This window comes from Pinus tabuliformis, chromosome 9, assembly GCF_031772625.1.
Source record: "Pinus tabuliformis cultivar Carrire ecotype Pingquan chromosome 9, CPIR1, whole genome shotgun sequence".
Lineage (NCBI taxonomy): Eukaryota > Viridiplantae > Streptophyta > Pinopsida > Pinales > Pinaceae > Pinus > Pinus tabuliformis.
Window position 1 is genome coordinate 645,879,467 of NC_142307.1, and position 22,114 is coordinate 645,901,580.

The window sequence follows — 22,114 nt, forward strand, 5'->3', positions numbered from 1 at the left end:
TGCAAGATTACACCCAAGAATTCAGAAAAAAGGCCTTTAATGTTAAGTGTAGATTTTCAATCACATAGCACATTGTTAAAGTACATAGGGGGTTTACACATTTACCTTAGGCATTCTATCTTAATGTTTAATCCCAATAATATAGATGATGTGTGTGTGCAAGCCACTCATCTTGAGGCAAGAGGGAAAAACACTTGAGAAGAAGGTAGTAAAAAGTGATTTAAATCGTAAAGGGGAACTGTTGTTGTGACCTAGCCTCCTACTCTGCCTTTCGTGCTGCCTCCTGCAGCTGCCCTGCCTGGCAGCCTGCTGCTGTTGGGCTGCCTCCCTCCCCTCTGGCTTCCTTTTGGCTGGATCCTATCACGTTGATCTCTGCACCTTGCTTCGAGCTTGGCAGCCTTCTGCTGCTGAGCTTTCCTCTGCCCAATGCCTCACTAGTCGGGGGACGGCTCTCCTTCTCCGAATGAAGAATCCAACCATGAAGCAGCTTTTTCCTCCTTAATAGCAGATCATGGAGCTCCAAAATCCAGGCCAATTGCAAGTAAATTTGTCAAAAACTAGATGACATTCCGGAGATATATTTACCTCCAACTCTACCTCGAAAAGCAACCATTTCTCTGCCCGAACGGGGACTGGTTGGGCAGTTTACAAGTTTGTGGCCCTGCCCCAAAGCAGTTCAAAATTGGGTGGAGAGAAACTGGAGCACCAACATATAAGGGAAAATTGCAATAAGGTTTTGTGGAAGGCGATACTATACATTTTTATTTGAATCTAAAGAAGGTAGGAACCTTATTTTCAGGAATGGACCATACTTCATGGACTCGAGAGGCCTGTACCTGAATAGGTGGTCTCCAGACTTTGATCCTGAGATGGACATCCCAAATGCGGTGCTGGTCTGGGTTAGGTTGTCACATCTTCCTCTTCATTACTGGGGGGACAAGTCAGTCAAAGCTATAGGGAACGTGGTGGGCAAGTATATTGATAAATGCGAACCTAAAGACAACATGCAAACTTGTGCCAGGATCTGTGTGGAAGTAGATTTGAGAAAAGGGCTTCCGGAGGCAATCAAACTCAAGGTGGATCAATGAACGTACATCCAACAGCTGGACTATGAACAAATCCCCTTCAAATGCAAGGTATGTCATGAGTATGGTCATTTTGCAAATAGGTGTAGCAAACTTAAGGACGTGGAGACGGTTGAGACTGCAGAAACCCAAGAAAACAACTGGGAACAAGTGAAAAGGAATAAAACTAGTAACAAACAAACTATTCAGAACCCCCCTCAAGCACATGGAAATACTACTACTTCCTCAAACCCCCTCATCGGCCCTGCTCCTCTGGTCCAACCGTCATCTAATCCCTTCGAACTCTTGGATGAAGATCCTCCATCTCCTCATTCCCCTCCCCAGCTCAATGCTACTTCCAGTGCTTCCTCCCCACCCCTCAGCTTCTCGCCTCCCCCACCCTCCATTGATAGAATCCTCACTAGAAACAAAGTCAAAGAAACTTCCAATGCCCCGGAACAGCCAAAAAAAGCCGGGAGGAAATCCAACAAGGAACTTAGAGATGAGGTCGCAGCAAAGGATATGGCTATTGGAACCCAACAGCCAATGGACACCTTCCTTGGCAAACAGAAAGGGAGTGGGGAGAAAATGCAGCCGAAGGACAAGGCTAGGAACCACCATAAACCAAGTAAATAATGATCTTGGTCTCTTGGAATAGCAGGGGGTTGGGTTCTGCCTTAAAACTCAACGCAACAAGAGATTTAATAAAGCAAGAACAACCGCATATATTAATGATCCAAGAGACCAAAATCAGTAACCGAGAGTTCCAAAACCTGATAGCAACTCAAAAAAATTATGAAGGAATAGCCACAGACTCAAACGGGGCCTCAGGAGGCATTGGTACATTGTGGAATAAATGGAACTGGAAAATTATCAGCCAAAAACTCAACAGCAACTGGGTCAGGACAGATTTAACAAAGAAGAACACAAACGTCAAATACACAGTCATAAACATCTACTCACCAAATCACTATAGAGACAAAGCCTTATGTTGGGAGTCTCTAAAAGAAGAGGTACAAGATGTTCAGATAGACAATCTAGTTATGGGAGGGGATCTAAATCTGATTCAGAATATAGAGGAAAAGTTGGGAGGCAGATTCATTGGAGATCCGTCAAGAGCAATCTTGGAGGATATTATTAGCGAACATAAGTTTCTTGATATCCAACCTAGCAATGGAAAATTCACATGGAGCAACAAAAGAACGGGTGTTCATAACATAAAGGAAAGGCTTGACAGAATCTTGATTCAGGAGGATATAGCAGCAAATTTTTCGTCCATCAAGAGCAAAATCGTGCATGCCTCGGCATCCGATCACAAGCCGGTTGTGCTCATCCTGGACAAGTGGGAAAATCAAGGTCCGATCCCATTCAAGTATAGCAAAATTTGGGACAGCAAGGATAGCTTCAGGAATTTAATAAAAGAAAGCTGGGACGCAGAGGTGTTGGGCTCCCCACAATACGTATGGGAGACCAAGCTCAAAAATGTGAGAGAAAAAATAAAAACGTGGGCCAGAGAAGAAGCTCTCAAGGACAAGAAACGAAAATCAGAGTTGCAAGACAAGCAGGAAAAGTGGAACAAAGAAAAAGAAAGCCAACAAGTTACTGAACAAGACAAAGCCCACGAAACAAAAATGTTTGTGGCCCTTTACCAGCAAAATAGAAACGAAGAAGAGGAACTTAGGCAAAAGTCCAGATGTCTTTGGATTCAAGCAAGGGACAAGAACACTGCTTTTTTCCACAACAACCTCAAGATTCGACGAGCAGGCAACCAAATTGACAAAATCCAAGTGGAAGGGCAGGAAATCAAGGGGAGAGAAGAAATAAAAGAAGTAACGTTTAACCACTTTAAAATCCTCCTCACAGCTGGGGAGCAGCAAAGTTAGTGAACAGCGAAACAGTGAGCTCGAGAAGGAGGTAACAGCAGAGGAAATAAGGGAAGTTGTTTGGAGCATGCATCCAGAAAAAGCTCTAGGCCCCAATGGATTCACCATCGCCTTCTACAAGTGCCATTGGGAGACAATTAAAAAAGATCTAGTACGTATGATTAAGAATGTCTTCAAAAAACACAAAGTGGGGGAAAACACGAAAACTTCTCACTTGGCCCTCATCCCCAAAGAGCCAAATCTTGTCTCCTTTGATAGATTCAAGCCAATTTCTCTATGTAACTCCTCATATAAAATCATCACTAAGATTTTGGCAAACCGACTAAAAAAAATCCTTCCTTGTATCATTTCGGAAAACCAAGGGGGCTTCGTCCCAAAAAGGCAAATAACTGACAATGTAATCCTCATTCAAGAAGCCATCCACAGTAGCATCCAAAACAATGAAAGAGGTATGGTTATAAAGTTGGATATGGCTAATGCTTTTGACCGTGTTTTCCATCGCTTTCTTGTTGCAGCTCTTCAAAAGTTTGGCATTTCAAACAAGTTTATTAGGATCATCGAAGCATGCATCTCCAACCCATGGATTGCAACATTAATTAATGGAAGGCCCAATAGATACTTCCGCTGCACTAGAGGATTGAGGTAGGGATGCCCGCTCTCCCATTTTCTTTACATCATAATGGCAGAAACGCTTAGCATTCAGCTGGAGAATTAGAGAATTAGAAGGGAGATTACTGGCATCAGAATTGCTCGAGGGGTTAAAGAAATTAATCACTCTCTCTTCGCTGACGACACCCTCTTGATTGGGGGTGCATCTAGTATAATTGCTAGAAGGTTCAAAAAGGTGTTAGATGACTTCCTAGCTGCCTCTGGAGGTCTTTTGAACAATAAAAAATGCAGAATATACACCTGGAATGTGCCAAATAACATCATGCAAAGGATATCTCAAATACTGGAAATCCCAGTACAACAAAAATGGAGCCATTTCATATATTTGGGGTTACCATTGGCCAAAGAAGGGATTAAGACAGAGACCTGGAATAAACAAATCGAGAAAGTAAGAGGGAAAATCCAAAGCTGGGGGATGATGTGGTTAAACTTGGCTGGTAGAACCATCTTAATCAAAGCTCTCCTTTCAGCTTTGCCAATCTATCAGTTCGCTTTAACTTTGGCTCCAGCTAGCATTCATAAGCAAATGGAGCTTATAATCAGAGGCTTCCTTTGGCGGGGGGGGAGACAGGACTCCAAAAAGTTCAGTTTGGTTCGGTGGGATCAAGTGACTCTTCCCTTCGAATATGGAGGTATCTCCATCCGCCTCCCAAACATAACAAACAAAGCTCTTGGTATTAAGCTAATCTGGCGCATGCTAAATGGGCAGGATCAGTGGTGGGGAGAAGCCTTGGCCAGGAAATATCTCAACGGGCAGAGGTCCTTGTTGATTAATGGGCTGATCCCGGACCGTCCTTGTACCCAAATCTAGAGGCTTATCAAAAAAACCATTCCCCACATCAAAGATCAATTCTCAAGAAATCCTGGAAACGGAGAAAACACTTCCATTTGGAATGATCGAATTATGGGAGCAGCGCCGTTAAAAGGACATCACAATCTGAATGATCTCCATGACTGGTTGGAGGAGAAGGGTATATCTTCCTTATCCTCCATCTCGGAGTGGGATCAAAATAGATGGACTGCTTGGAAAAAGCCTCCTATACCAAATCGCCTCTCTGATCAGTGGGAAGAATTGAAGGCCCTGCTATATGGCTCAGCTCCGATAAACAAAAAGAATAAGGACAGTTATATTTGGGATCCTAGCGGAGGAATTTACACTGTCAATCTGGTTACAACTTCCTCCGTAATCATAGCAACTATGATAATTGGAGCCTCTGGCCTGCTGTGTGGAAGAACGCTTGTCTTCCTAAAATCAAGTTTTTCACCTGGACCCTGCTAAAAGGGAGGATTCTTACTGCTGAGAATTTGAGGAAAAAGGGCATTCATGGGCCTTCAATGTGTGTTCTTTGCCAATCAGAAGAAGAGAGCACCCAACACCTCTTCTTGAACTGTCCCATAGCTAGACAGTGTTGGAAGCAAGTTATCAGCCCCCTCGACTTGAATATTGAGTCAATTGTGCAGTTGTCTCCTTTACACAAGAACTGGGCTCACAGCTACCCTTATTCTAAACGAAAAAAGGCTGCCATTATAAGTGTTTGGAAGTGTCTCCCCTCCACACTTTGCTGGCATATATGGTTGGCAAGAAACAAGTGCATCTTCAAGGGAAAAAAACCAAGCTTAGGGACTATTCTTTCCAAAACTTGGGCCCAAATTGCGGAAATGATCAGCTCTAAAGGTATGCCACCCCCAGATCAAACCAGCTGGACTCAAGCTGAAAAGGATTGGTACGATAAGTTCCCCATGGATGGCCTAGTCAAGAATCATATACAAAGAATGTTCGAAACAAACAAGCAAATTGGAAGCTTCAAGGTAATGAAAAGGAAATAAAGGAGTGGATCAAAAATAAAAATAAAACTACATCCTATTCTTTGATGGAGCCTCAAAGAATAACCCCGGAAGAGCAGGGGCGGGTGGGCTAATCCTGGATCAGCAAGGTGAAACAGTTTCAACGTTTGAATGGGGGCTAGGGACTCTATCAAACAAAAAAGCAGAGGCTTATGGTTTGCTAATGGGCACCAGCATCCTCACAAAGATCCAAGCAAAAGATCCAATTATTATTGGAGACTCTGCTATCATAATAGCAGCAATGGAAGCTGGAAGGGAATTTAAAAATCAAACCTTGAATAAGATAAAGCAAAGAATTATTGACAATGTCAACCTACTTGGGAAAGTGGTCTACAAACATGTGCTAAGAGTTCATAACCAAGCAGCGGATGCCTTAGCCAACAAGGCGGTGGACAGAGGGGTAGGGACAACAAGAGAAAATAATGATGTCTATGAAAAACCAATACCATAACCAGTCTTCAATGGTGATCTGGCCCATAATACAAGACCTGGGAAAAATCATCACACATTTGAAAAAAGAGGAAATCAGTACAATGCAGATTCAGAGCGCGATTCTCCATCATATGTCTGACATAAAAAACAAAGAAAATCTGCCTAGAGCAGCGCGGAAAATCTCCCCTGTTCAGAACAGCAAGCAGTGTATCCTTATGTCAAAAAAAATTCGTCCTCAAGACATGACAGAAGTTGGTAAAAGTCTCTTCAAGTGCAGGGGATCTCATTTTGTCATGAATTGCAATGACTTCTCTGCCAGGAGGGTTCACGAGGAAATTCATAGCAAATATTATAAGAAGCAGCCCGAGATCAGGTTTCCTCATAAGAAGAAGTATCGCAGCAGTGTTAGCACAAGTTCTTCCAGTTGTAGTGTTTGTCATAGGAGGTTTACGAGGAGTAACATAATCTCCCTATTTTCCCTTCTGTGCGTCGGCAGAGGTATTGTGGTTTTGATTATTTGGCTTTGCATCTTTTCGACTAACCTCCTGTCTATTCCTATGATTTCGTTTAGTATTGTGCACAGAGGGTCTCAAGCTGCTTCAGTTGTGCCTTACCTCTTTCCTCCACTCAATTCCTCTTCTCGCTCCCAAAACTTCCTCCAATCTCCCAGCCACTCCTCTTATCCACCTTTCATCGGACCTGTGGGCTCTAGAAATCACTCCATCTGGCTGGCTCTACCACGTTGTCTCATCCCATCTCACTTAAGCATCTTCACCCTCAGGCATCAGCTCCAGTTCTTCTTTTGTGAAGGTCTGCACTCTAAGCACTCCTCGGGCAGCCTCAGATTTTCGAAGCAAGGGAAAAATTTGGCCAGGAACTTAAGAACTGCTACCTCCCTCCCATTCATGTTCAGAAGATCTCAAACTCAGAACAACAATAAGGATAAGGAGAGCTCCTCCTCTGTTACCAACATGTCTGGTAATCCTTTGGAACAGATTGAGAACAACAATAGCTGCGCGCTCTGCAGGGCAAATTGCTTCATGATTGGGCGCTTCATCAAAACTCTCAACGAGCTCAGGGCTGAAATGGAAACTGAAAATAAATCCAAGAAGAAAAAGTTCAAGAAGCAGAAAGCAGAGATCGAAGGGCTAAAAGAAAAATGTCAACATTTGGAAGAAGTGGTGAGCTTCATAAAGACACTGAATCAAAGCGAGCAAGGCGAAGCCTCGACCAAGCTCAGAAACAAGAAAGACAAGCCCCCCGAGGATTCTGTTAATCAGTTTTGGTGACCTCTTTGATATTTTCCTATGCAATGTAAATTTTGTTTTCTGTTAGGACAGTTCGTCCGACAATATAGTCGCTATGTATTTCAAATACTAAGAAACAAGACCAGTGATTTGGAGGACGGGACTACGTTCCCCTTTTGCACCTCCCTCACCGATCTTCCCTCTTCATATGTATTGGGACCTTGTCCCCCTGTTGTTGTTTTATAATATATAAGTAACCGACCTTGTCAAAAAAAAAAAAGTGATTTAAGAGTAAAGGAAAAGAAAGGGGTTTCAAAGGGAAGGGAAAGAAAAATGCATCTATCAAAAAAGGAGAGAAAGTAACATGCAAACATTGTTCCGAAGAGGGTCATGATGAAGCTCATTTTGGGAAGCTTCATCCCAAAATGAAACAAAAAAAAATCAACAGCAAGGGAAAACAAAAGACAATTGCAACCACTCAACAGGGTTTGGGATCTGATTTGGGCGATGAAACTAAAATCACAGCCATGGGTATAAAATGAAAAGACTCCATTGCTAGCACTAGTTCTTCAAATTCACAAAATGAAACTCCAAATGAAAAAAGGAGAATAGAACTTTTTCACATAAGGGTAATCTCAGAACATGACAAGGTTGATACACTTTTCGATAATGGTTCTCAAGCCAGTCTTATCTCTGAAAACAATGTCAAAAGTTTAAACTTGGAAACCATTTGACATCATAAACCATATCCACTTGGATGGGTGTGTGAAAATGCACAATTACAGGTTACTAGAAAGTGTAAACTAAAATTCTCCATTACAACAAATTTCATAGTGAAGTGGAGATTGATGTTCTGCCATTAGATATATGTGGAATAGTTTTTGGCAGCCTGTACCTTTATGACAGAAAAGCTATCTTCCATAGACATGAAAAAAATATCATTTGTTCAAAGATGGAGTAGAATATATTGTGAGAGATCATAGCAAGAAATTAAATCTTTCACTTGTTAATGCGGGGTAGATGAAAAGACTAGTGAATTCAAGCAAAAATTTTGTGCTTCTAATAATCAAACCTAAGAATGATGTTGATAATGAAGCTTTTAAAGTTTGTGATTCAAAATTGAAATCCGAATTGGTTGATGTAGTTAACCAATATGATGACATGTTTCAGGAACCAAAGGAATTACCTCCCAAGAGATGAATCCAACATGAGATACAGTAACAGCAAGATTGTCCTCTTCCTAACATTGGCATGTACAAGATGTCAGTGATGGAAAGTGCTAAAATTAAGAAGAAAATTTAAGAATTGTTGAATAAAGGGATCATCAAACCATCTTCCTCGCCATGTGATTCACCTATTGTCTTGGTGCCAAAGAAGGATGGAACATGGCACATGTGTGTGGACTTCTGTGCATTGAACAAAATTACGGTAAAGAACCGTTACTCACTGCCTAGAATAGATGATTTACTTGATCAATTGAAAGATGCAAAGTATTTTACTAAGTTGGACTTAAGGAGCGGCTACCATCAAATTAGAATAGTTGAAGGATACATTTAGAAGACAACATTCAAAACAAAACAAGGTTTGTTTGAATGGCTAGTTATGCCTTTTGGTTTATGTAATGCTCTTGCTACATTGATGTGTGTAATTTTTTTCCAGTGGAAAAATCTGTAACTTTTTATTAAAAAATGAAAAGTTACAATTGCAGATGCATGATGCATTTCCATAAGCTGCCCAATGGGCTCCAGTGCCATGGCACCCGACGCAACGTTACATGACTAACGTGCAAAGAATGGTGAGAATAGAATAGAGAGAGAGAGAGGGAAAGTAGTGAAAGCAAGAAACCCTGAATATACATATGTGAGTAAGGCTCACGCTTCAGGTTTTTCTTCCTTTTTTCTTTTCGACCTTGCGCCACTCTCCTTGGGTGGGCTCGATCGAGGCTATTACTAACTGTGTTTCAGCTTTCTGTGATCCTGATTCCTTGTCTGAATCTGATGTGTCTGATTGATGGTGCCGCTTTATCCCTCCCATGTTCTGGTCATCGTTTATCTTCTCTGCCTGATTTGGATGAAACTGTGGAACCTTGTTGTCTGATGTAGTTTCCTTCTGATTCCCTGTTTCAGCTTCCTCTATGATGGTATCATCCTCTTCTGCTTCTGATTCTTCATCTTCTGATTTCGGAGGGGCTTTCTTTTCCGGAACTCTCTTCTTTACGACATCATCTATATTCTGCCATCCTTTGGGCTTCCTTTGTTGTGGCTTGCTCTTGTTGAGGCTTTTACATGCATTGTACAAATGACCTGTTTGTTGACATCCCCTGCATCTGAAAGCTGTATTTTCATAGTCCAAAGATTGTTTCCACTGTAAATTGTTGAAGTTCAGAATGATGCTTTCAGGTAATCCTTGGCTAAGATCTACCTCGACACATATTCTAGCAAAAGTAAAAATTCCTTTTATATGTCTCTCTGTATCAATCTTTAAAATTTTTCCGAGGGTATTCCCAATAACTATTAAGGCCTTGGAGTGCCAAAAGTGTAACGGGAGATTATGCAGCCTAACCCAAACTGGCATCCTTGATACCACCATAGTGTTGGCATCGAACTCCGGGAACCATGGGGTAACAAAGAGTCCAGCACTACCCCAGAACCATGGCCCTTGATTGAGTATTTTTTCCTTGTCTTCTTCTAAGAGGAAAATTACTATGAAGAAGCCCTTATAGCATAGGTGTATTTGGCAGTTTTTTGTCCAAACCGAGTGAATCCATTGGTATAAAGCATCAGTTCTAGGCCAAAAACTGTTAAATCTACAAATGACTGCATTTTTTTGTAGGTCTGAGAATATGTAATTTACCTCTGGTAAATCCAGGGAGATAGAGGGACTCTCTGGCGATTGATCCACGATATACTGCCCTGGAGTTGCAGCTGTGGATTCTTTCCCTTTTTGAGGTTCTTTCCCTTTGGCTGCATCGCGATAGGTACCTGTAGTTTTGGAGGAGGCTCCCTTGGATCCACCTCGCAATCGCAGATTGAGGATGATGGTTGAGTCCCTTGCAACCCTATAGTGCTGGAGTGTGTGTTGATCCTGTAAGCAGTGCCCTGAAAATAAAAGATTTTGTGTTGCAGCTGGAATTCCCAGTTTGTCCTGGATCTCTTTTTTTAACTCCATTACACTCATCCATTCCCAGATCTGCACACAAAAGTGTCTGCCTTCTGTTGATCTGATAAAGATTTGCTTCAGATCCGCTGAGTCTACCTTGGCCAAATCCAGTTTTGCGGATTTGATTTCTGGATCTGGCGGGTTTCCACCTATCTTCTGCCTGGATCTGGGCAGATCGGATTGATCCACCCCGGATCTGCAGTATTTGGCCCGATCTGATGAGCAGCTTTCCAGATCTGGGCTCCTGATGGGGCGATCTCCGGTTTGCACGTCGCGGACTGCCAATCCTCTGTTGAAACGATGCGAATATCCTCCTATTAGATCCGACCTAGATCTGCAGGGGTTGGGGCTTTGCTCGGAAGGATCCTTCCTAGATCTGCTGTGTTTGGGCCATGCGTTTTTGTGATGGGTCAAATCTGCAACCCGCAGTCCCCCGATCTTGCATGCAGAAGTCGCGAGTGGAAAGACTGTGTTAGCTTGAGCGGTAAGGCCAAACCCTGACAATTGTCCGCCTCCGAGGTGGATTCTGAACCCAAAAGTCGTTTTTGTGGCCAGATTTCTGGTCTCTCGCCTCTTGGCGGGCTTCTCTTCCAGATCCGCCTCTGATGCGTTTGGCCCATCGATCAGATGATGATTTGGGCGAGGGTTGTCTGCTATGCCAGGGGCTTCGGATATTTTCCTGGTGTTTGGCCGCGTAGCCAAGCCCGTGCCAGCGATTCGATAAGCGTCAGAGCACACTCTCTTGAAACCGGTCCCGTGGAAGGTAATGGCTGTGGCCAGCCCTGCATCGCCACCGCCAACGACCGCACTGACTGTGGATTCATTACCAGCGCAAGCGAAAACCCCAGCGATGGCCATCTCTCTCTCCTTAATGATCTTCTCGCAAAGAGCACATTGATGTGTGTAATGAATGATGTGTTGAGGCCATTTCTTGATGAGTTTGTTATAGTCTATTTAGATGACATCTTAATTTTCAGTAAATCTCGTGATGAAAATGTCATGCATGTAAGAAAAGTACTTGATGTCTTGAAAAAAGAACGTTTGTATCTTAAGATGTCAAAGTGTGAGTTTGGAAAAACTTCTTTAGTTTACTTGGGTCATATTGTTGGAGGAGGTGAGTTGAAAATAGATCCCTCCAAGGTTGATGTCATTTTGAATTGGCTAAGGCCCAAGACAGTTACTGAGGTAATAAGTTTTTTGGAAGAAGCCCAATACTGGAGGAAATTCATTGCTATTTTTTCTCTTATAGCAGCTCCTTTACATGCATTGACAAGTGTGAAAAAGGTGTTTCAGTGGGGAGGCAAACAGAAAAAGGCCTTTGATGCATTGAAGGAAAAGATCAGTTCAGCTCCATTACTTGCACTTCCAGAATTGAGATAGTCATTTGAGATTCAGAATCATGCTATTGACTACACCATGGGTGCAATCCTCATGCAACATGGTAAGCCTATATGTTTTCATTCGAAAAATTTTAATGGTTCAGTGATTAACTATCCTACATATGACAAGGAATTGTATGCATTGGTGAAAAGTGTGAAAAAATGTAAACACTACTTGATGGGTAAGGAAACAATCGTTCACATTGATCATCAACCATTGCAATACCTGCGATCTCAATCAAAATTGTAGCAATCAAGGTACTTCCGATGGATGGGTTTTCTTCAACAATTCCACTTGGTAATCATGTATAAGAAATGTATCTACATTAAAGTTGTTGATATGCTTTCTAGGCCTATTGTTAGTGCAGCTACTTTACTCAAGCATAATTCTCTTATATTTATAAAAATAGTTTCAGTGTAAATCACATATAGAAAACCTTTGTCGACGCGTTTCGAACCAACTAGTGTGGTTCATCGTCAGGACAAGTTGAGGAGTCAGATCATGGCTGCATATTAAATAGGGATAGCAGATCTTCCAAACGGCTAGGTTGACTAGGTTGACCATCAACGGCTATATAAAAAACAGCTAGATTCATCAACTTGTCCCGACGATGAACCACACTAGTTGGTTCGAAATGCGTCGACAAAGGTTTTCTATATGTGATTTACGCCAAAACTCTTCTTATAAATGTTATGGATCACAGAAGCCTCAATTCAACATAATTCTCTTTTACATGAAAGTTATATTGGGGAATATGCGTTAGATAATGAATTTCAAGATGTTTATGCTAACTTGAGCCAAGGTAACCAAGTAGAGGAATTGGATTATCATTTGCATGATAACTTGTTGTACCATCTTGGCAAGCTTTGTATTCCACAAGGAGAAAGAGTTAACATCATAAGAGAGGCGCATACTTCTCTTGTTGTTGGTCATTTCGGTGTAAGTAAGGCAGTGGCACATCTACAGAGGTATTTTTATTGGCCTCGTATGGTTGAAAGTGTGTCTCGTTTTTTAAGGGATGTTCATTATGTGCAATTAGTAAGCCTAGTAATAGGAAATTAGGATTGTACACACCACTTTCAGTTCCTTCACGACCGTGGGAGAGTGTTTCTATGGATTTTGTAGGAGGTCTTCCATTGTCAAAAAGAGTTCATGATTATTTGTATGTAGTTGTGGATAGGTTCAGCAAAATGTGTATTTTGATGCCATGTAAAAAACAAGTTACAACTGAACAAACTGCTCAGTTATTCTTTCAAAATGTATGGGTGCATTTTGGATTGCCCACATCCATTGTTAGTGATCGAGATTCTCGTTTTGTTGGGAATTTTTGGTGAAGCTTGTGGGGATTCATGGACACCAAATTGAAAAAGGGTACATCTTTTCATCCACAAACAGATGGTCAAACAGAGGTGGTGAACATAACAGTGATACATCTTCTTCGTGGGTATTGCAGCAAGCATCCTAAGTTGTGGGATGAACATTTGCACTATATTCAACATGCTTACAACCAGGCCAAGCACTCTTCAACTCAAACATCGCCATTTGAGGCATGTTTGGGATACTTGCCTAAATCTCCTTTGGATTTTATTTTTGGCAAAGATGTTGCTATTAATGGTCATAGCGACATAGACAAAGCAAGAAAGTTCATTGAACAAATCCAATTGGTACACCAAAAGGTTCAAGAACAACTTGAAAAGAGCCAAGGAAAGTACAAAGCAAGGCATGACAAGCATCGTGAAGATCACAAGTTCCAAGTCGGTGATGAAGTTTGGCTTCACATTAGCAAAGAGAGGCTCCAAGGAGAAGGTAAAAAGCTAAAACCAATTAGATATGGTCCATTCATAATTTTGGAAAAGATTGGTAACAATGCCTTCAGGTTGGATTTGCCTTCATATATGCAAATTTATGTTGTTGTTAATGTTGATAATTTAAGGTTGTATGACCCTCCTTTGATGGAAGATCAAGGAGAGAATATTCAAATTCCATATATTGAAGACTTTTATTCAAAATTCCTTGATGAGCTTCAGCAAGACACTATACTTGACAGAAGGACAAGGACATCAAAAAGAGGAAGTGTTGATTATCTTCGAGTGGGGCTCAAGGATAAATCCTTCAAAATGCAAATGGATAGAGATTGGAAAGGTGAGGGAAATTTACCCTCACCTACTGAACAACTGAAAGTGATCTTTTGGAGTCCAAGAGGCTTCTAGTGGGGAGTGGTCAGGTGCTCAAAATTATGCTCAAAATTAAAAGTTGTCAAAATGGTGTGGAACCTGAATGACCGCGTAGTTCTCGTCATCCTGAATCTTCCACAACTCGTTTCGCACAAAACGGACACCGTATGCTCCCAAAAATGAGATCTATTCACTTTGTTAAACAGGTAAAAAAATTGCAAGTGGCTAACTGGGATGCTGACTAGGAATCCATACAGCCTACGTGGCAAAAGGAATATTCTCAAAATATTATATTGAGCTGGTGAAGTCTTATTGGTCCAAGTGTTTGGGTTTGGGATAGTAAGGAGGTGACACGTGGCTAAGCTGGAGGCCACCACATGTCCTCCTAATGACCAATTAAAATTTTGTTGGCAAGACAGGTCAGAGGTCGGGCTCGACCCCGCGACCTCCCACAGCACACGACAATGCTTTACCACTCCGCCTGCAGGTTGTTACTTAATAGACTATGGTTTCAGGTGTGATTTAAAGTTTACTAACTGTCAGGTTGGGGGGCGGGTGGACTTAACCCCCCCCCCCCCACCCCCACCCCCCCTCCATGTAAACACTATCCACCTACCCGCAAATGGTTATGTGATGGTCACCGCCACCGTCGAACGAGTGCGTATGTGACCGCTCCTCCTAACTGCCTGCAAACAGTTACATTAACTGCCAGAGGGAGGGGGCTTGCCCCTAGGCGTATGGACCCCATATGACTTTGATTTTGGTTCTAAGGCCTCGACGGCCAAATTAATGATCCTACAAATCTGTCCGAAATCTGAGGAATTTGTTGCTCCATTAGCGGAAAATGTAGCAAATTTGTAGGATGATGTTGGATTTGGTGCAAATTGTGGAGCGAATAGTGGAGAAACTAGGAGAGGTCATAACTTCTTCAGTTTTCAACCAAATTGGATGCAAAAAAAGGCTAGGTAGCCATTTTTGGACATTCTGGACTCATTAGAGCAGGTTTCAGAAGTATTTGAGCATTGTAAACACATCTTTTTACACTTTTGAGCATAATAGAGAGGCCCAAGCCATTGGAAGCTGGACCAAGGAGACGTAGCCCAGGAGGGGTGAACTCCTTCGTCATGTTCCTATTGTGATGTGTTTTTGGTGATGTTATGTACATGTTTATGTTTTTGTTCAATCTCTTATTTATGTTAAAATTTCTCATAAAATTAACATAAAAACTAGTTTTTCACTTGCAAAATTCATGAATCCTTAAGCACAATGAAAGCATTTTGTTTCTAATCTGAGGAGGATCTTATCATAGCAATCTAATATTCTAAATTAGATCAATTAACCAGATTCTCAAATTGCCAATGGTTCAGAGCTATAATGCACCATTAAGTAGTTGGAATGGTATGAGCTATCATGCTTAATGAATGACCTCAAACAATGTCGGTTGGTTGTCTATTAGTAATTGTTCACGTCGGACCTCCTTTGGGAGAGCAACTACAGAAGTTGCGTTCATACTCCTTCAAATTTAACATTAACATCTGTTACTTTGATCGACAATGTTGAGATTCGTCGTCCTCGACAGTTGGCGCGAATCTCACCAGTGTCATCTCTATTGACCAATTTTTGTTAAATATTACTCCTATGTTCAAACCGTCTTAAGCTTCAACAGTACGAACGTTTGTGTGGCCCGTCAGCCATTTAAGACATAGAAAAGGTAGATTCTACACGACTGCAAATTTTACCCCAAGGGTTTAAACTTTATCTATATATTTCATCAATTTTGATTATGGAGTACAACGTGAATTATTCATGAAGATATTTGAAGGCTCATGAATTTGTGTGTCGAAGAGCCACCAGCTTGTGAATTTGTGGGGTGATATCTAGTATTTTATTGATCTCCCCATCAGTAACAATGGTTGGAGATCAAGTTTGTAAGATGAAGTCCAAAGAAATGGAAGAAACGGAAATTGCATTGGACGGGTCAGTTGATTTGAAAGGGAGGCTTGTTTTAAGAGAAAAAAATTGGAGGGTTCAAAGCCTGTTAATCATTCATCGTTGGCATGTAATCACCTTTTTCATCTATGTGAAGGAATTTTACTCCTAGGAATTCATGTTTTCCCAAGCTTAATCGCTATTTTTGAATCAATAGGTAACGAGTTTTGCGAACGGTTGGCATTTGGCGGAATTTGGGCTAATTTAGTGATTTAACTCACAACTAAGTTGCACGAGGGCACAATTTCTGCTTCCAGGAATGTCACCAATTGGACCGATACGATGTGGATAATGCCCATATTGGGATCTTACATTACCGATAGTCATTGGGGTCATTATTGGACCTTCATAGTCTTCTCATTTGTCTATGTAGTGGTAAGCAATCTCCTCTTAATCCCACTAGTATAATTGTTATTGAGTTTATTAAGTGTGATTAGATTCAGATAGATTCATCTCATTTTGTGACGTTATCAGATCCCACAAACCCCGCATTTGTGAATTTTGCTACCCAAAACATTGAGTCCACATGTTTTGGCTCTAGTTTGTCACATGCTTCTGCCATCACAACTTACTTTGTACCATCAACTTCATCTCACACTCAGGTGGATCTTCCAACGAAAGTTGACGCTTCGATCACTGACTTGGTACCAAGGTAATTTAGTTTGCACTTATATTTCCATTTATCATTAATTGCGTCTGTTTATATCTTCATGATCATATTTCCATGTTGTTATTCATGTTATAAATATGATACATTCCCATTTTAACATTAATTACACCTATCTATTTCACCATTTTAGGTGAGTTATTTACGATTCCTAAATAAGTTAAAACAAAATAAATTAACAAACAAACCAGAGATACTTGCAAATGAGTGAGTTATTTGCTTTCATGAATAAATAAATATTAAGTGCTTCAATGTTAAACAACATATCTCATGCCTTGGTTACACAAGTGAATCACTTGGCATCCCGTCTGGAGTTATGGCTAACTTCTGCACACTCTATATTTTGTTCCATACACGCTAAGTATTGGTGGCGGAAAATTGTAATTTGTGTCAACTCCTTTCAATGTATGCCATGCAATGTATGTGGTTGTTAATGGGAGAAAAGTAGAATTGTCACTTTACCTGGTCATTCAATGCTACTCGATCTTTCAACCCAACAATAATAAGAAGGTGGTCGATTGTTAAGCTGACCAATTCGGATTTAAGTTGTGTGTCTCAAGTAGATTCATGTGGTAGCATCCAAACCAGTGGCACAGTTAATCTTTGTGCAAGGGAAAATCAGAGTATAATTGTGGTTGCATTGAAGACTAGGAGGAGCGACGATTATGGCCTGAAACCGTGAGATTGACCTGCAACACCTTTTCCACTCATCAGTCGAACATATTGATTTGGGAAATTCATGGGGGTAGTCAAATCAAAGTAGTGGCATCATGACCTACACTAACAAAGGGTTTGTGCAGTGAACTCGAGGCGGTATCCTCCATGCCCGAGGATTCCTGCAGCATATTCGAGGGGGATAATTGAAGACTGAGTAAAAGGTCATGCCTTGTGATGCCCTAACCCGAACTCACATGCAAAGTGAGAACGTTCATCACCCCGGCGAGTGTCAAAGGCATTTTCCATCACAACTAGAAACTTGGGCCAAGGGTAACAAAAAAACAAGCAGCAGTTAGGCAATTTAGCTACAGAATTAAGTTAGTTATAGTTACAATAATTGAATACTAAATTTTGACATTATAATCGGAAATATACCAGTGGTTTTTTTGTTGGAATCAATTTACTATGCTTTGGGCAGTTAGCCATAACTCGTTGTGAAACTATTGAAGAATCAAATTACTTTTGGAATCCTTCTATGCTCTTCCATGATATTGTTATTGTGAGATTGTGTCATTGTTGAACAATCATATTGCTGTGAAGACCCTTTCAAATTCAAGCATCTCTATTGAGGACTTAATTGTCATCTTACTGCATTATCAGTAGTGCCTGTGTTGTGCCTGTGTTTTGCATTTATGGTATACTTCGTTTTTTTATCACTAAGTAGATTTATATTAATTTTAAATTTATTAAAACATTTATAACATAAAAAACTTAAATCTTCTTTGTTGTATATACATTGAGTAGATATATCGATTTTTATTAATAATCTCATTATAATGAGAATTGTTCACTGTCTTAATTGGTTTACATTCACTTTGTTATTATTTTAAGTATAAAAGAATAATAAATGTCATTTTTTCAAATTCTTATTTAAGTCCATCTCTTGCAATGCTACCTCTGTGTCACTCTACATTCATTTACACATCTATCGGCATGTCTTTGCACCCTTTTGGTACAAATGCTAGTTTTATCAAATTAACATGACATCACTCGTGCATAAATCATTTCAAGTTTGGTCTTATGTAAATGTTTTATTATCTGGAAGTCACCTGTCATATGACGAATGACAGTGGGTTCTTGGTTAAAGAGGGGAGAGTAGGACATCAACCCCTCCACCACGTGATAGCTAATGTCCCTAAGCTTGTTTGTGTGAAAATATTTCCCTCGTCCATGTGTAACCAATTTATTCTAATTTGGGTTTCAATGGCGCTGTCACACCCTTGGTTAAATTGCATGGTTTGTGAAATTCTCTAGTTGTTCTCTGGTTCACCGAGGGACGCACACTCCTCTGTGCCCCTATCTCTTCTGGCCATTGGGCTAGGGTGGTGGTTGTCTGTCTTTTTCTACTCCTGCAGGTCTAATACAACAATCTATCTTTCCATCCTGCAAATTGCGAAACTTTCCCTCTCCTTCCTAAACCGGAGGGCGTGTCATATGCGGTTTTGGTTAGTTTAGTGTTTAGTTGCTTTGTGTTCTCTTTGTTGGGTGTGTGTTATATTCTTTCCACGACTAGCCCCACGCACAAAGCCGGGGGGTTAGAGGTGGGTGACCAACACGACCCCCCCCCCCTTTGGGGGGTTTGGAGGGGGCAATAGCCTTCCTGCATCGAGTCCAGGGCAGCGTCCCAAAAAAAACAAACAAACAAACAAACAAAACAAAACAAAACAAAACAAAAAACAACAACAACAACAAAAACACCCTATATTAGGTGGGCGAACCTACCTATGGTTTTGTGCATGGTTTTGGGCATGATGGTTTTTTTCCCATGATATTTTGTAGATCTGGTCAAGGGAAATATGGTTATGTTCTAATCCAAGGTTAATGGATTGGGGTTTATGGATGCTTCAGCATGTATATATATGTATTGTCACATTGAAAGGAATATAATGAAAAATCAATGTGGTAGTCCCAGTTTGGGATACAGGGGAAAGTCTCTGTGTATATATGTTTTATGTTTTATGCTCTCGCCATTGTTTATTTTTTGTTTTTTAGAATTTGTATGCAAGCATTTTTTGTATAGGGTTAAAACCTACACTTTTGGCTTCTCACCTTGGTCTTTCAGTTGGTGCCTCTTGGGTCTTTTTTGTTTGGTGTTTGTCACTTGTCGGGTCTTCAGGTGGTCTTGTTTCCTTTTAGGTGGCAAAATTGGCTCGTGTGTGGTGTTGGTCTTTGAGCATTATCATCCCATGGTTCTTCCCTTTCAGGGTTACCAGTTTCAGACCTTCTTTCAGTGTTGCCTTGCATCTTTGGTGTCGGTCTGGATTCTGGGAGCCTGCTTTTCCATTTAATATCGTGTGTTGCTTTTTATTCACCGTTTGGCATTTTTTGTCATTGATTCATTCACTTGTTTTGGTCTGGCTCGATTCTTGTCTTATGGTGAGTTTCTCATGGGGGGGATTTTTGTGTTGGATTCTCTTCCCCTCTTAGTCTACGACGGGGTCTACTTAGCCTCTAGTGGAAGGTGGTTATTCGTTGGGTTTCCCAATTCTTGTTTGTTTAGTGTTGGGTTCATTACGATGGCCTTTGGTTCAATTTGGATATTTCCTTCGGGGCCTCGACTTCCTTCTAGTCTACAACATGAAGCCTAGTCCTCTCTCCTCACGTGCCCTGGCCCAGGAAAAGGTGGAAGGCTCATATGCTTCTTTAGGTGCTCGGGGTGGCGTAACAAATTTGGAACATGGAAGCTCCAAGCGGGGCCCGGGTACAATGCGTGGTGTTGGGCATAGGGGTCATGGTATCCGTGGGGGGCGCAATTATTTGTCCATCTCCATGATGAGCATAAGCAACAATATGTTAATTCAGAGTGGTTGTGGTGTTGGCAGAGGTGGCAAAGGACAGGGTCATGGTTGTGCTATGGCCTCTCGGGGTCATGCAATAATCAAGTTCGTCCAAGATCAGTAAGTCATGCTCCTTCCACGCATTTTAGGACTTCCACGATGATATAGGACCTAGTTCAATATGTCATTACGCGGCTAGAAGCTCTCAATAGAGCTCGAAGGGAGAAGCATGAGGTCATCATGGCCAAACTTGAACAACTCCAATACTTCTAATGCCATGTTCGTGAAAGAGTTGTGGTTGTCTCATGCGGGAAAAATATGTTGACAAAGAAAGTTGAAAAGCTAGAAGTTGGGCTTTCTCACTTTGAGCATCATGTCAATTGCATGTATCACCCTCCTCCTCCTCCAGGTATAGGGCTAGATAATCCTAATTCAATTACCTCAGACGACTGATTATGATCATTGGTGTCTTTCTTGTTCTTCTAGTTTTCTGGTATGTTAGGCCTCTAAGGCTATGGACCTCTCAACAAGGCATTTTTCTTTTTGTATGAATTATGGTTATCGCATTTGTCAATAAACCTAGTCAGGGTGAGACCACATGCATTTTGGCATCTTTGTATATTTTTTTTTATTAATAGAAACTCTTATATATATATATATATATATATATATATCGTAATGAGGAAGATAAAATTTTGTTTTTTATGCATGAACATGTTACCAAGGTATAAATTTGATGAGCACTCTTGTGTGTGAAGTAAATTTTTATGATGGATTTCTTTTTAATATTGTTCTTTCGTATGAGGTTTGATTTTTTATTTTTACTCATCAATTAAATATTATGTATCATGTGATTTTGTTAAGTTTTTGTTGTCAATATAAAGACAATTTTTTGTTAATATAAGTTTTGTTTTATTTTGGCTTGACCAAATACGGTCAAGTAATATATAGATGTATATGTTTTATATTACTTTTAAAAGATGAAGCATGTTCATTCCTATTGCCAAATTAGTCAATGATTTGGTGCAATTATGTATAGTCACTATTTATGTAATTTCAAAGAATTTACAAATTATGTTAAAGTATTCTTGAAAAAATTTCATAGTAGCTTGATCAAACCCCATAATTATAATGTAATTCTAAGAAAAACATTTCATGTAGCTTTCAATGTGATGAATTGGACTTAAGGAAGACTTTAAGTCAACATCAAACTTTTCCAAACATTTGAACCCTGCACTTCCAAGGAAAGTTTTAAAATTATTTTCTTTTCATTAGGACAGGTATATTGATTGCAAAGTTTTGTAAAGTTATCATTTACTTATTATTATTTTGTAAAGTTAAAGGTTTGTGGATCGCCATGTATTTCCTCCCATGGATGTAGAGATATTGACGCACCATGGCCTTCTCTTCTACAATAAAATCTAAAGATCAAACTTTTCCAACATTTGAACCCTGCACTTCCAAGGAAAGTTTTAAAATTATTTTATTTTATTGTGACACGTATACTGATTGCAAAGTTTTGTAAAGTTATCATTTACTTATTATTATTTTGTAAATTTAAAGGTTTATTATCATACAATTGTGGTGTTGTTTTACATTATTATTTTTGTTTATAAATTTTATTATTTAATTGATTTTATAACCATTAGTAAAAACGGGTATGTTTAAATTTTTTCATACATTTATTTAATCATCATTGTGGATATATAATTGTTGGTGAAGAGAGAGCATTGAGGTCATTTTAAAGAATTCAAAGATGCCAATTTTATTTTCATGATTTCAAACTCAAATCATTTACTCCTCATTATTTTGTAAAGTTAAATGTTTATTATCATATAATCATGTTGTTGGTTTACATTATTGCCTTTCCTTATCGACTTTATTATTTAGTTGAATTTATTTTATGGGACTTGGTAAGTAATGTTATGTTTAAATCTTTTTATTTATATATATATATATATATATATTATTAATATTTTTTTTTTGGGTGAAGGAGGAGTATTGATATTATTTTGAAGATTAATATAATTTTTGGTGGAGTAGGAGTATTAATATTATTTTGAATATTTTAGTTTGAAGATGTTAATGATGGACAATAAAAGCATGATGGA

The 22,114-nt window shown here is 40.0% G+C and overlaps 1 protein-coding gene across 1 annotated transcript; it reads left to right on the forward strand.

Moving 5' to 3' along the window:
- The first annotated feature begins 1,795 nt into the window (after nucleotides 1–1,795).
- On the forward strand, nucleotides 1,796–2,947 carry LOC149150295 (uncharacterized). The gene has a single exon (XM_089442754.1). It carries the CDS (start codon nucleotides 1,796–1,798, stop codon nucleotides 2,945–2,947), a length of 1,152 nt encoding a protein of 383 aa, XP_089298880.1.
- The last annotated feature ends 19,167 nt before the right edge of the window (nucleotides 2,948–22,114 follow it).